We start from the raw sequence: 15,592 nt of genomic DNA on the forward strand, positions 1-15,592 counted from the left end.
CCATAGGTTTATCCGGCGTGAGGTCGTACGGAATGTCGTTTTGGCCGGAGGAGGGATGTTCGGTTTCTCTATCCATGTTGCCCTGTTCGGACGGTTGCTCTAAGGCCTGCTCATCGTCTACCGGCTCATCCTGCTCTATGGCTGGGTTTTTGTCAAGGCGGGGCTTGGGTCGGCGTTTACGCCGACGCTTTGATTGCTTTTCGGGGGGTCGATCTCCCGTCCCATCCCCTTTTTCCTTGTTATCGCTTCCTTTAAGGGTATCCACCATGTACACATCGTGAGATGAGGTGGCTGTCCAATGCCCTATGGGCGTTGGTTCGTCGGTATCTCCTGCATCGTCATTCATGTTGTCGATGTCTCCGGAGTCGAAGTTGAGCACGTCGTTTAAATTGTCGACAGTGGCTACCAAGTGGGTGGTGGGTGGGCTTTGAATTTCTTCATCGTCCGTATCCCATCCTCGCTGACCGCAGTTCGGCCAGGGCTCTCCTGATAAGGAGAGAGTCTTGAGAGAGTTCAGGATATCGCCACAAGGCGAGTGCTGAAAGATGTCTGCGGTGGTGAACTCCATTATCGGCGCCCGATCAGATTCGATTGGCAGGGGCGCGGGGGGTTCGGAGTCCGGGGAGGAGTCCGGATCCTCGGATTCACGGGTCATGCAGAGTGCGGGGCTAGCGTTCGGCTTGATCGCTTTCGGGATCGCAGCCCCCGAGGTGACGTCCAACCGCTCATCCTCAATTGGTGCAATAGGCTCCAAGTTAGGGGTCGGAACCGATGCGTGTGCGGCCTCCAGGACACTGTCCGGGGGCAGAGCTAGATCATGCCTCTCGAGATAGTGCGGCGCGCTTGGCCGTGGCTCGAGCCCGTCGAAGATCCAGTCTCCGCGGATGTCAGCCATGTAGTTTAAGCTTCCAAACCTGACTTGATGGCTAGGGACGTAGCTTTCGATCTGCTCCAGGTGGCCGAGCGAATTGGCCCGCAGAGCGAAGCCGCTGAAGACGAAGATCTGTCCGGGGAGAAAAGTATCACCCTGGACCATATCGTTGTTGATGATCAAAGGAGCCATCGGGCCTAAAGGCGACGACACAGAGGAACTCTCAATGAAAGCACCAATGTCGGTGTCAAAACCGGCGGATCTCGGGTAGTGGGTCCCGAACTGTGCGTCTAGGCCGGATGGTAACAGGAGGCAGGGAACACGATGTTTTACCCAGGTTCGGGCCCTCTTGATGGAGGTAAAACCCTACGTCCTGCTTGATTAATATTGATGATATGGGTAGTACAAGAGTAGATCTACCACGAGATCAAGGAGGCTAAACCCTAGAAGCTAGCCTATGGTATGATTGTTGTGTATGGAGTTGATTTCCTACGGACTACAACCCTCCGGTTTATATAGACACCGGGTAGGGTTAGGGTTACATAAAGTCGGTTACAATGGTAGGAGATCTTGAATATCCGCATCGCCAAGCTTGCCTTCCACGCCAAGGAAAGTCCCATCCGGACACGGGGTGAAGTCTTCAATCTTGTATCTTCATAGTCCAGGAGTCCGGCTGAAGGTATAGTCCGGCTACCCGAACACCCCCTAATCCAGGACTCCCTCAATTGGTGTGGGAGAAATAAGCTTTATACGATCTTGTGATGTGGAAGTAATAAAAGCGAGGGACTGCATAATAAAGGTTCATATCACAAGGGGCAATATAAAGTGATGTTCTTTAGCATTAAGATTTTGTGCATCCAACCATAAAAGCGCATGGCAACCTCTGCTTCCCTCTGCGAAGGGCCTATCTTTTATCATTATCTTCTACCTTATGCAAGAGTCATGGTGATTTTCACCCTTCCTTTTTACACTTTATCCTTTGGAAAGAACAGTATGTTGGAAAGATCCTGGTATATATGGCTAATTGGATGTGATTTTTCATGAACTATTGCTGTTGACATTACCCTTGAGGTAAAACGCCGGGAGGCAAGACTATAAGCCCCATCTTTCTCTATGTCCGATTAAAACTCCACACCCATAAGTATTGCGTGAGTGTCAGCAATTGTGAAAGATTATATGATAGTTGAGTATGTGGACTTCCTGAAAAGCTCTTATACATTGACTCTTTCCTATATTATGATAAATTGCAATTGCTTCAATGACCGAGATTGTAGTTTGTTAGTTTTCAATGAAGTTTATGATTCATACTTGATATTGTGATTGAATTATTACTCTAGCATTAGAGATCATATGACAAAAAATATATAAGTTGTTGTTATAAGAATGATCATGATGCCCTCATGTCCGTATTTTATTTTTATCGACACCTTCATCTCTAAACATGTGGACATATTTTTCAATTTCGGCTTTTCGCTTGAGGACAGGCGAGGTCTAAGCTTGGGGGAGTTGATACGTCCATTTTGCATCATGCTTTTATATCAATATTTATTGCATGATGGGCTGTTATTTCACATTATGTCACAATACTTATGGCTATTCTCTCTTGTTTTACAAGGTTTACATAAGGAGGGAGAATGCCGGCAGCTGGAATTCTGGTCTAGAAAATGAGCAAATATTAGAGACCTATTCTGCACAACTCCAAAAGTCCTGAAACTCCACGGAACACCTTATAATAAATAATGAAAAATCATCGCCGAAGATGAAGACCAGGGGCCCCACACCCTTCTCACGAGGGTGGGGGGCGCCCCCCCCCTAGGGCGCACCCCTACCTCGTGGGACCCCTAGTGGCTCTCTAATGACCATCTTCTCCTATATGAAGTCTTTAGCCGAGAAAAAAATAAGAAGCAACCTTTCGGGACGAAACTCCGCCGCCATGAGGCGGAACCTTGGCGGATCCAATCTAGAGCTCCGGCAGAGCTGTTCTGCCGGGGAAACTTCCCTCCCGGAGGGGGAAATCATCGCCATCGTCATCACCAGCGCTCCTCTCATCGGGAGAGGGCAATCTCCATCAACATCTTCATCATCATCATCTCATCTCAAAACCCTAGTTCATCTCTTGTATCCAATTCTTGTCTCCAAGTCCGGGATTGGTGCTATTAGGTTGCTAGTAGTGTTAATTACTCCTTGTAGTTGATGCTAGTTGGTTTAATTGGTGGAAGATCATATGTTCAGATCCTTTGTGCATATTATTACCCTATGATTATGAACATGAATATGCTTTGTGAGTAGTTACGTTTGTTCCTGAGGACAAGGGAGAAGTCTTGCTATTAGTAGTCATGTGAATTTGGTATTCGTTCGATATTTTGATGAATTGTATGTTGTCTAGCCTCTAGTGGTGTTATGTGAACGTCGACTACATAACACTTCTCCATTATTTGGGCCTAGAGGAAGGCATTGGGAAGTAATAAGTAGATGATGGGTTGCTAGAGTGACAAAAGCTTAAACCCTAGTTTATGCGTTGCTTCGCAAGGGGATGATTTGGATCCATATGTTTCATGCTATGGTTAGGTTTACCTTAATACTTTTGTTGCAGTTGCGGATGCTTGCAATAGAGGTTAATCATAAGTGGGATGCTTGTCCAAGTAAGAACAGCACCCAAGTACCATTCCACCCACATATCCAATTATCAAAGTACCGAACGCGAATCATATGAGCGTGATAAAAACTAGCTTGACGATATTCCCATGTGTCCTCGGGAGCGCTTTTCCTTATGTAAGAGTTTGTCCAGGCTTGTCCTTTGCTACAAAAAGGATTGGGCCACCTTGCTGCACTTTATTTACTTTTGTTACTTGTTGCTCGTTACAAATTATCTCATCACAAAACTATCTGTTACCACTTATTTCAGTACTTGCAGAGAATACCTTGCTGAAAACCGTTTATCATTTCCTTCTGCTCCTCGTTGGGTACGACACTCTTACTTATCGAAAGGACTACGATAGATCCCCTATACTTGTGGGTCATCACATGCCTACCACAGGTCTAGGTTTATCTGTATCACGGGGTTTAGCAATTCTAGCAGTTTCATTACAGAAGTAAATAACATGCCCATCTATATTATCAGACAAGAGATCTTTAACAATAGCAATATTAGGTTCAACTTTAACTTGCTCAGGAGGTGTATATGGTTTAATATTGCTTTTACGAACCACAGTTGAAGCTTTAGCATGATCCTTTATCCTAACAGAGAAAGGTGGTTTCTCAACATAACAAGTAGGAACAATAGGATCATTATAAGTGACAACCTTTTCTTCAACTTTAATAGGTGCAGCTACTTTTACTTCTATGGGAGGATAATATTTAAACCACTTCTCCTTAGGGAGATCAACATAAGTAGCAAAAGATTCACAGAAAGAAGCTACTATCTCAGAATCAAGTCCATATTTAGTGCTAAACTTACGGAAAATATCGGTATCCATAAAAGATTTAACACAATCAAACTTAGGTGTCATACCTGACTCCTTACCTTCGTCGAGATCCCAATCTTCAGAGTTGCGTTTAATTCTATTCAATAAATCCCATCTAAATCCAATAGTCTTCATCATAAAAGAGCCAGCACAGGAAGTATCGAGCATGGTGCGATTATTTTCAGAAAGCCGAGCATAAATTTTTTGAAGAATTGTTTCTCTTGGGAGCTCATGATTGGGGCATGAATATAACATTAATTTAAGCCTCCTCCAAGCTTGAGCGATGCTTTCTCCTTCGCGAGGCCAAAAATTATATATATAATTGCGGTCACGATGAACAAGATGCATAGGGTAATATTTTTGATGAAATTTCAATTTCAATCTTCTATACTTCCATGATCTCGTATCATCACATAGCCTATACCATGTCAATGCGTCTCCCTTCAAATATAAAGGGAAGACCTTCTTCTTAGCAACATCATCAGGTATACCTGCAAGCTTAAATAATTCACAAACTTCATCCACATATATTAGGTGTTCATCAGGATGCTTTGTTCCATCTCCTGTAAAAGGATTAGCTAGCAGTTTTTCTATCATACCCGAAGGATACTCATAAGGAATTTCATTTTCAATAGGTTCAGTAGGTTGAGGAGAAACTCTTTGCTCTACTGGTCGGGGTGAAGATGCCCCGAACAAGCCCCTCGAAGGATTACTTTCCATAGTAACAAGTGACAGTAAATTTCAGCACACTATATAAATTATCAGCGATTCGATCAAACACAGCCGCAACGGCCCTAATCTAAGCTGCAGCCAGCCGGCTAATCACCTGTTGGTCTGACATGGATCGACGATGCGTACTTCTGAATTATCAGCGATCAACATATGCTTTCTAGACGTAAAGCATCAGGGTTGACATGAGTAAACTATCAAGACATCAGGAAATAAATATCAACCAAATTAGGCAAACTTTTTTGCGCAGACCGAGAATATTTCGAGCGAATTTTGTAGTTGAATTTTGAATTCAAATAAGTGAATGAACAAATATTCGAACCAGAGACCTCTCAAAACATGAACTAGGTTGCTACTAACACGCCAGAACCAACTTTCATGGCATTAATTAGATCCTACGTACTTCATAGTAAATCGAGTGTTTAAATTCAAAATTTTCAAAAAAAAATGATGTTTTTTGCTCGGTATGGCGATTTACCGAGGGACACGGAAATACGTGGTAACCATGGGAAATCTTGAAATTTCGACCGGTAACCAAAACAGTGCGCAGCAGGCTAATCACCCGTTCATCTGACTTGGATCGATGGAGCTAATTGCTTCGTACTCGCCGCTGAGTTGTCAGCTGTCTGCAATTTGCAATTGTACCGTCTGCAATGCGTGTCGATGATATCTGCCTAAGTAGCATCATCAATCATGATTGTTCTACATGACTAAGCTCATGGGTCATGGCATGGCCGACGGAACATTCCAACCATCGGTACAACAATTACTCAGACAAGATCAGCAACAATTACTCAGACAACATTGAACACCGGAAGTTGGTTGAGATCTCTGTCGGAATGGAACACTTAAAAATTGTTTTGTTGCTGCTGCTGCTAATTTATGAATATCAATAGAAATCATGAATGGACCAGGTTGGGCAGATGCAAGAATAATTGCACTACGTATCTTATCTGAAATAATTGTGCAATTAATTCCTCAAAAGAATGGTCGACATTTTTCTTGTGTTATTAGGAAAGAAATGGTCCACATCGACCAAACACACATGCTGACATGCCGTCGTTGTGCCCTAATCAAAGCAGCAGGCTGATTAATCACTTGTGATCTGACATTCGTATGTCTAGCATTTTTGTTTGTCAGCTGATTAAGCACCAACTGATGATGATGAGGTTTCGGCTTGCAGTTTGTAAGCTCGCGTCTTCTATCTTTCTGCCCAAGCTCATCGTCATCATTGTTCTAAGCTCATGTGGCATGCAAGATGGAACATGGCTGCCGCGTCACCAGGAAGAAGAATGATGCAGCTTCCAAAAGGGATCTGCTCAGCTGCCATGTGTCCCTTCCTACCAAAAGTCCACACAAAGTCACAAACGTACTCATCTGCAGCCACAAAACCAAATTTGATTTGATCACGGGCCGACCGACCAATGCTACAAGACATGCGAGCTCCACCGCGGCCATGCATGGCGCCACAGCATTACTGTACCTCAGCTGAGCTCCACCGCCGTATTCGATTACAGTAGCTGAGCTGAGCTCCGGACATCAACGCCATGGCTTTCTTGCAGAGGATGTACAAGAGCAGGCGCAATGCCGCCGCCGTGACCGCGAGCGCCTCCTTCCTGCTGCTCCTGCTCGTCGTCATATGCCTTTCCCTGCGCACGCAGCACGGCGGGACCTTCTTCTTCGGCTCGGGCGCCGGAGGGCGGGAGCCGGGGAGCTGCGAGGCGGAGCTGCAGGCGCTGGAGGGCCGCGCCGCGCGGTGCCGGTACCTCCGCTCGTCGTCCCACCCGCCGTGCGCGCCGACCGGGTACGTCGACTACCTCGCGCTCTTCTACTGCGCGTGCGGGGAGGACGAGGAGGGGCTCTGGTGGTGGTCGCCGTGGCTGGGCGGCGCGGCGATCGCGCTCTGGCTGCTCCTTCTCTTCTACCTCCTCGGCGACACCGCCTCCGAGTACTTCTGCGCCTCGCTGGAGGGCCTCTCTGCCGCGCTCCGCCTGCCGCCCGCCGTGGCCGGGGTCACGCTGCTCTCGCTCGGCAACGGCGCGCCCGACGTGCTCTCCAGCGTCGTGGCGTTCGCGTCCGACGGCGGGGAGGCGGGGGACGTGGGGCTCAGCGGCGCGCTCGGCGGCGCGCTGTTCGTGTCCACCGTCGTCGCCGGCGTGGTCGCCATCGTCGCCGCTCGCCGCGGTGGCGCCGTCATTGAGCGGAGCGGGTTCGTGCGCGACGTGTGCTTTCTTCTCGTCGCGCTCTGCTACCTCCTCGCCGTGCTGGTCGCCGGCACGGTCACGGTGTGGGCGGCCGCGTGCTTCCTCTCCCTCTACGCCGCCTACGTCCTCCTCGTCTCGACGTCGCACTGCTGCTCCGCCGCCGCCGACGACGACAGCACAAAGACAATGAAGCCTTCCGATGACCTCGCCGCCCCGCTCCTCCTCCCGGTCACCGTATCCTCCAAGCAGCCACCAAGGACCTTCGCCAGCGGCCTCTTGGCCGCAGTCCACGCGCCGCTCTACCTCCCGCGCCGCCTCACCATCCCGGACATCGACGGGCACCGCTGGTCCAGGCCGTATGCCATCACGTCAGCGCTCCTCGGCCCTCTCCTCCTCGCCGTAGTCACCTCCCCGACCAGCCCGACCGCGCTCCTCGCCGGCACCCTCACCGGCACGCTCCTCGCCATCGCCGCGGCCGCGACCACGGACGCCGCGGCACCACCACACGGCCGGTACGCCCGCCTCGTGTGGCTCAGCGGCGGGTTCCTCATGTCCATCCTCTGGTCCTACCTCCTGGCCCGGGAGCTCGTGGCCCTCCTCGTGTCCACCGGCATCATCGTCGGCGTCCCCGCGAGCGTGCTGGGGGTCACCGTGCTCGCGTGGGGCAACTCCCTCGGCGACATGGTCGCGGACGTGGCGATGGCGACGCAGGACGGCGCGGCGGGCGCCCAGACGGCCGTGGCGGGGTGCTACGCCGGGCCGGCGTTCAACACGGTGGTGGGGCTGGGGCTGTCGATGGCACTGGCGGCGGGGGCGCGGTACCCGGAGCCGTACAGGATCCCGGTGGATGCGGCGACGTACGTGACGGTGGCGTTCCTGGTGGGCGGGCTGGCGTGGGCGTTGGTGGTGCTGCCGGCGAGGGGGATGAGGCTGGACGTCACGCTCGGTGCCGGGCTGCTCGCCGTGTACCTCTGCTTCATCGCCGTCCGGGTCGCCGACGCCGTCGGCGTCCTCAGCCTAGATTCTCTCCTACCGAGACAGTGATTGAGGACTGTCGGATTTGATTTGATGGTGCAGCGGCAAGATCGAACAAGATCCTGAGGCTAAAAGAGTAGTAGTACGTAGGTTGGTGCGGAAGTGATGGAGCTGGCTTGGCTTGGCTGCTTCTCACACACGCTCGTGACACTTCAGTTGTGAGAGGGCAATGCATGCATGTGGATATGTAAAGCCACAAAACAAAGTCATTCTTTGTTATCTGTTGTAAATTAAGTATGATATAGGAAAAAGGGGATGAAGTACTTGTCTATAATTGTTAATTGCCATGTAAAGTACAGGTACATACTATGAGTAAATGCTTTAATTCACTATAAACTCTCTCAATCAATTGAGGTCTCTAATTTGAAACTTGGTCCACTTGATCAACCTCTTGTGTTTTGTGGAGTTATCTGCGGATGGATGGGCTTGTTGGTAGGTGGTTGGTATGGTGGAGTGATACGAGTCGATTCAGGGCAGCGATTTCAAGAGCCCACAGCACTCTGGAGGTTGTTTTCCTTCTTTCTTCACTGGTCTGTCGGTGTTGACCACGTATCGCACGCCTCGCCCCAAGGGCCGTCAATGGGCCATGTGTTCTTGTCATGTTGCGTCTCTAGGGCGACCCAATTTTGCCATACCTTTTTGTTATATGTGCAGAAGGGCTGTCAGCGATGCTCAAGGATGCGCAACAAAGGGGAACAATGAACGGCATTCAAGTCTGTGCAGGGGCTCCCTCAATCTCTCAACTATTTTTTGCCGATGACTCGGTTCTGTTGATGAGAGCGAGGGAGGATGAAGCCAGGGAATTGAGGTGAATCCTTGCGGTATATGAAAGGTGTTCGGGACAGTGCATTTTTCAGGAAAAATCTGCTATCATGCTCAGTAAGAACAGTATGACGCAATCCAAACAGAGTGTAAAGGATACTCTCGGCATCACCAGTGAAGCGTATAATGAAAATTACCTAGGGCTCCCTGTGTATATTGGGCGATCGAAGAGGAAGGCGTTTGCTTACTTGAGGGATGCTATATGGAATCATATGCAGGGCTGGAACGAGCGCACTCTGTCTCGTCAGGGAAAGGAAATCTTAGTTAAGGGAGTCGCACAGGCAGTCCCCACCTTTGCCATGTCAGTGTTTTACCTAACGAAGACCTTTTGTGATGAGTTGAGTGCAATGATAGGTCGGTATTGGTGCAACCAACAGGAATATGAAAACAAAGTGCACTGGGTGGGCTGCCAGAAGCTCACTGAATCCAAAGGCAAAGGAGGACTTGGGTTCAGAGATATACATGACTTCAACATTGCTATGTTAGCAAGGCAGGTGTGGCGACTCATCCAGCAACCGGATAGCCTCTGTGCACAGATGATGAAGGCCAAGTATTACCCGAACTGTGATGTGTTGGAAGCGGATCTGAGCGCCAATGTGTCATATGCTTGGAGGAGTATTACACATGGAATTGGCCTCATCAAAAAAGGTGTGATTTGGCGGGTTGGTGATGGACAAAATATCCATATATGGGATGATCCATGGATCCCTAGGGCTTGGCCCACGAAAGTTGTGACTCCTAGAGGGAGCAGTTTGTTAACTAAGGTGTTCGAAATCATCGATCCGACCACTGGGAAGTGGGACGAGGAGCTCATAAGAGACATGTTTTGGGAGGAGGATGCCGCCTTAATCCTTCAGCTACCACTTCGGGATGGAGCCGAGGATTTCCGAGCATGGCATTTTGACAGCAAAGGACTGTTCTCTGTTAAGCAAGCCTACAAACTACAACGAGTGTTCTCCGAGCACTCCGGCGAGGGTCAGACAGGCGAGCCACAAGCTGTTGGCGACCTAGATGGCGGCGGTGATGTGAGATGGAAAAGGATCTGGAAGCTTCCGTGCCCGGGGAAAATCAGACATTTTGTATGGCGGATGGCTCATAACATGATCGCCACAAAGGACATCCTGGCGAAAAGAGGAATGAATATTGAAGACCACAGGTGCTTCATGTGCAATGCGAGACATGAGTCAGGGAAACACCTCTTCGTTGACTGTAGTGAGGTCAAACCGGTGTGGTTGAAGCTTGAACTCGAACATATTAGGCTGCAACTCTCAAACTGCGAGTCTGTGGGTGAGACCATGGACACTTTATGGCAGGCCCCGGAATGAGAGGATGTAGGTCATCGTAATGTGGTGGCAATGGTGGAACCAGAGGAACAAGGTGCGTGAAGGGGAGAAGCCCATGGATCACGACCAGTTCGTGTGTAGGGCTGCATGCACGGCTGCGAAATACCTGGGGTGTTTATGCAAAATTCCCAAGCTCAGCGGGATCCCTCAGGCCTGGTCCCTGCCGCCGCCGGATGAGCTGAAGCTGAATGTCGATGGTGCCTATAACCCGGGAAGCCAGCATGGGGCATGGGCGTGATCATTCGTGACTCTATGGAGCACGTGGTAGCTGCACGAGCGGGACGGGTTGATCACGTAGCCTCGGCATTTGACACGGAGCTGCAAGCCGTCGAGCAAGCGCTGGACGTAGCGGCCGAACTAGGGGTGTTGCGGCTTACTGTGGAAACGGACGCGCTCCTGGTGCAACAAGCTTTAAATCGGCGAGCTCCAGACTTCTCCAGGCAAACCCATGTGATTGAGGATGTCAAAGTACAAGCGCGGCTATGGTTTGCTTCCTGTGTATTTGCTCATTGTAAGAGAGAAGCCAATACGGCTGCCCACAATCTAGCTAAGATCGGCTTGTCACTCGCTGCGGGTGAGGTTATTGTACTGGATGATGACCTTCCAGCTGATGTAGCTGCTTCTTTTATGGGCGATTCTTCCCAAGTTGTTGCGTAATAAAGCATTTTGCTTGACCTAAAAAAAGAAGACCGCGCGGAGGTGAAGAGGAAAAAAATCAGAGGTGGTTGGGCGCAGAAGCGGCTCCACAAGATCTTGGTTGCTAGGAGTAGGAGGCTTGAGGGAAGTTTGGCGTTCTTCCCGGTTGGGTGTTCGACGGCTGCGAGCACGCTTCTAAGAGCAACGTCTTTCCAAGCCGGTCATTCGGCGGCTAGACGTTCGGCGGTTGCAACCTCGCTTGCTGGGACCTGTCTTTTTCGGTTGGGTGTTAGGTGGATGAGACCTCATCGGCTGGCACTAGTGTTTTTTTCCTTTCTTTGTTCGTTGTTTTTCCGGGGGTGTCGCTTTTTCTCATTTTCCTTTGAGTATCTAGATTTTTTCGTTTTGCCTTCCTCTTGCATTCGATTGTATGGCTCTTGTCAATTGTTGTTTTAGAGTGTGTTAGTACATTATAGTGGCTTGTTGTTCACGGGCTTCATGATTTTGATCTGGACTGATGTTTGATGTTTTTTTAATTGGTTGCCGTGTGTTTGTTTTATCGTGAACCACTGATGCTTGCTTTTATGACGGTCGTCTGCTCATGGGCAACCTTTGCTTGTCTGCGTGGATTGGTGGTCCATGGTGTTTTCTTCGTTGTTTTGCCATGGCATGGGAGAGAAACCCTTGTTTTTTATCTCTGATTTTGGGTTGTCGTGTAGTATTTTGTTGTGCTTATGTTTTGTAATGATCAGCTGTAGTTTCTCCATGATAATATGATGAAGTTTTATTGCCATCAATACTATCATAATAGGGGGTTGCCAAACCGTTTTTACATGTCGTTGATGTTTAACTTAGCAAGCCAAAATTGATGTATGTATGTGCGTTGAGTGTGATAGGTTGTCCTGGCGTATACATACAAGGATGCCGCATTCCATCTATGCAAGCGGTGCAGCAAAGCGCACAAAGTGCTTCTCGTATATGATCATTTCCAACCCAGCCATCTAGGATGAATTACCACCCGCTTAGGACTTAGTTGACTGAGAACTTGGTAGACCCAACTGCAACACCTCCACAAAACCTCTTCACTTAATCATAACAACATGCCGACGTCGTTGGTCAAGACTTGAGAAAATATCAAGTCATTGACGACTAACAATTAATCCATGATAAGTTACAATAACATGACGCCAAAAAATGTCTTTAGATTACATACCATACATTATCTTGTTTTATCATTGTTTTCCAAAAAGGTTGTGAACCTCTTCGGAATGTACATGTACAATTTGTACATACATATGTGTTTATGTGTGTCTTTCATTTTTATTTATCTTAAATTCTTAGAACCAATAGTTATAATTTAGAAAATACTGTAATCATAGAAATTTTCTCAGTACACGTGTGGTCGCTACTTGTTATATCATCTTCAATCGGACGCCCTAACCCCCCATATGTCTGCCATCCGACCTGGTCCCCCATACCCATTCCGTATGCCCGAGTTATCTGGTATCCTTCAAACCTAGCCCATATACACGCAGATTTGGGGCCGCCTGGACATGTCCACCATGCCGGACCCACATCAAATCCCCTAAATCGACCTCCATCCTTTCCCAACCTACCATCTTCCTCTCTGTTATGTCCTCATCCGCTCTGCCCTTTGCCCGTTCTACTCCCCCGCCATAGCTTTGTCGCCATCCCCCATCCGGCCCTAACCCGCAAAACCGTCCATCGTTCGTCCAGACGTCCTTCTTGCACCAAATGCGACCGCCACCCTGGTGCGTCCTACTCCACCTAACATATACCTTGCATGTCTAGTTTTTGATGAAATGTTAAGAGTTTTTAGGTTATTTTTGTGCATTTGTAGCTAAACGATGGATTTATTGGAGGATGAGTTTGCTTACCCATAGCTTGATGAGTTCATTATCAAGGAGTTCATCAATTCGTCATATTCATACATTGATGACCACGAAGATGAAGACCTGATGGTGATGATGAGCATCCTTGAAGACATGGAGAAGCAAGAGGAGCATGTTCTCAACTTCAAGGGTTCGATGCCAGGCAGGATAGTTGTGGCCCGTGATAGGATAAAGGGACAACAAGATCTCTACAACAAATATGTATTCAGTGTGCTTTTTTTGCATCACTTATGGATGATCAAACATTTGTTCCTGTGCGTAGTGGAGGGTGTGAAGGCATATGATCCTTACTTCGTGCCAAGGAAGAAATGTTGTGGACACCTGTCGTTCTCTTCTATGCAGAAATGCATGACTGCTCTGACGATGTTTGTATGTGATACAAACCAGGGATGTCGCTGATGAGGTCAGTCGAATGGGAAAGCGTACATGCTCTGAGGCAATAGTGAAGTTGCGTATACCGTGGTGAAGGTGTTTGAACCTGAGTACTTGAGAGAACCAAATGCCAAGGACATGGAAAGTTATTGGCAATTGGAGCATCAAGAAGTTTTCCAGATATGCTGGGTTCAGTTGACTGCATGCATTGCAATAAAAGAACTGCACGATAGGTTTGCGCGGGAAATACCAAGGTTACACAAAGAGGTCACCTTCATACTTGAAGAAGTGGCATCAAAAGACTTATGAATTTTACATACTTTATATGGCATGCCATAGTCTCACAAGGGAATCAACGTGCATCAATGATCTTCATTGTTCAAGATAATTTGTGATAGGGATGCCCAACCATGCAACTACACAATCAAGGGCTATGAGGACACCATGGAGTACTACCTTGTTGATGATATTTATCCTCAGTGAACGACGTTTCGGAATACTATCTCTAGCCCCAATAATAACAAAAGGTGTCTCTTTGCACACGTGTAAGAAGGTGCTAAGTAAGATGTGGAGTGGGCATTTGGAGTGCTCGAAGCTCATTGGTATTGTTCGTGGAGCTGCAAATATATGAGATCTAGTGATGACTTGTTGTGTAATCTTGCACAACAAGATTGTAGTGGATGAGGGTGATCGTGCTAGTACACATGATTTTGTGAAGTCCGGAGTACAAGTCCTCCTCCGAGAACAAGATGCAGTGCATGTTGTCAACTTACTAGAGATGCGTCGACAACTTAAAGATCAACAGGCGCGCGCGCAACTACTCAATGATCTTGTGGAGCATATGTGTATCCACATCAAAAATCATTAAGTTTTATGATTCAACTATGCCCTTACAGCATATACAAACCAGACTTACCAAATATGACCCCCTAAACGTTTGCGGACATGCCTGGTCAGTAATCGGGCGTGCCCGTTTTGAACCTCTATTTGTCCGTCCATGCAGCCACACTCCTCATTTTCTTCCTCATATGTCCGGTCACTTGCACGTGATTGATGGAGATGAAGAGAGGAAAAGAAAAGAATAAATAAAGAAAGAGAAAATGTGGTTTGAGGTGGGCCTCGTCCTACGTGGTGGACTGACCGGACGCGTCCACGAGCCCTCATATCCTCCCTACATTTGTCCTTAATATGAGGGTTCGCGGATAGCCCAGACGTATAAGGATGATATGATGGGTCCGACTGGGTCACTTTTTTTCCTTCTCTCTTCTGTCCGGTCACTAACTGGGCGCGTCCACGACCGTTTGAGGAGGATTTGAGAATGCCGGTTGTAGATGCTCTTATGGATAATATTTATGTCTGAGCTATGTATTTTTCCCTTCCAATCAGGACTATATGTTTTTTGTATTGTTGTGTGCTATAATTCATTGTTGTGTATTTGTATCGGTCAATGATCCACGTGCATGTGTTTGCATGGAAATCCGGTTTTAAAAATGAGGGTGTGGTTGCCCGGGCGAAATAGGGTTCACTGAACTCTATCCACCGACGCGTTCGCGGACATATAAGGGATCACATCAAGCAAGTGTGATATATATGCTCTTCTATAATGACGAACAACCGACAGCTATGTACTTATTTCCAAATAGGAACTAATATAGTAATATGGAATATCCAGATGTGGCGCACCAGTGGTCTAGTGGTAGAATAGTACCCTGCCACGGTACAGACCCGGGTTCGATTCCCGGCTGGTGCATGCTTTCCATTTTTGCCATCTGCTTTCTACCGAGTAAAAAGATTATATATTTTTTCTGTGTTTTTTATAGCCACGGCTTGCAACTCGAAGACTGGGGGTTCAACATCCAGTTGTGACCCATGGAGGTTATATCATTGGTTACTGTGATCAAATTTGTTTTCGTCTTTGCAGATTAAGTTCGTGTGGAGTTGGCCACGTGGCAGCTCGGCAGCCCTCCACCTGGACCTGATCGAGGACTACACCCCTGGCGCGGACGGCAAGGTCCCCCGACGCCCACGCACGCACCCTCCTTTCACCTGGAGACTTGGAGTTGTGGACGGCGAGTCCCGTGCACGCGACCGGCAGGATGAGGGCAACCGTCGAGAGCGACGCAACGACGACCGCGACAGAGACGACGAGCATGATGGGCGTGGAAGGCGCAACGATAGTCAGGAGTCCTCTTGGCGTGGCTTG

The 15,592-nt window shown here is 48.3% G+C and overlaps 1 protein-coding gene and 1 non-coding gene across 2 annotated transcripts; both read left to right on the plus strand.

Annotated features, from left to right (window-relative positions):
- Positions 1 to 6,044: 6,044 nt before the first annotated feature.
- On the plus strand, positions 6,045 to 8,577 carry LOC123102056 (cation/calcium exchanger 1). The gene has a single exon (XM_044523332.1). The coding sequence runs from the start codon at positions 6,612 to 6,614 to the stop codon at positions 8,310 to 8,312; it is 1,701 nt and encodes a 566-aa protein (XP_044379267.1). The 5' UTR covers positions 6,045 to 6,611; the 3' UTR covers positions 8,313 to 8,577.
- A 6,491-nt stretch (positions 8,578 to 15,068) lies between these two features.
- Positions 15,069 to 15,139, plus strand: TRNAG-GCC (transfer RNA glycine (anticodon GCC)). Its single transcript has one exon. It is a non-coding gene; the product is annotated as a tRNA-Gly (tRNA).
- Positions 15,140 to 15,592: the final 453 nt, after the last annotated feature.

The sequence above is a fragment of the Triticum aestivum genome, chromosome 5A, assembly GCF_018294505.1.
Source record: "Triticum aestivum cultivar Chinese Spring chromosome 5A, IWGSC CS RefSeq v2.1, whole genome shotgun sequence".
NCBI lineage: Eukaryota > Viridiplantae > Streptophyta > Magnoliopsida > Poales > Poaceae > Triticum > Triticum aestivum.

Excerpts from the sequence above, each read along its gene's own strand:
- LOC123102056 (XM_044523332.1), top strand. The coding sequence starts at position 6,612 with ATGGCTTTCTTGCAGAGGATGTACAAGAGCAGGCGCAATGCCGCCGCC.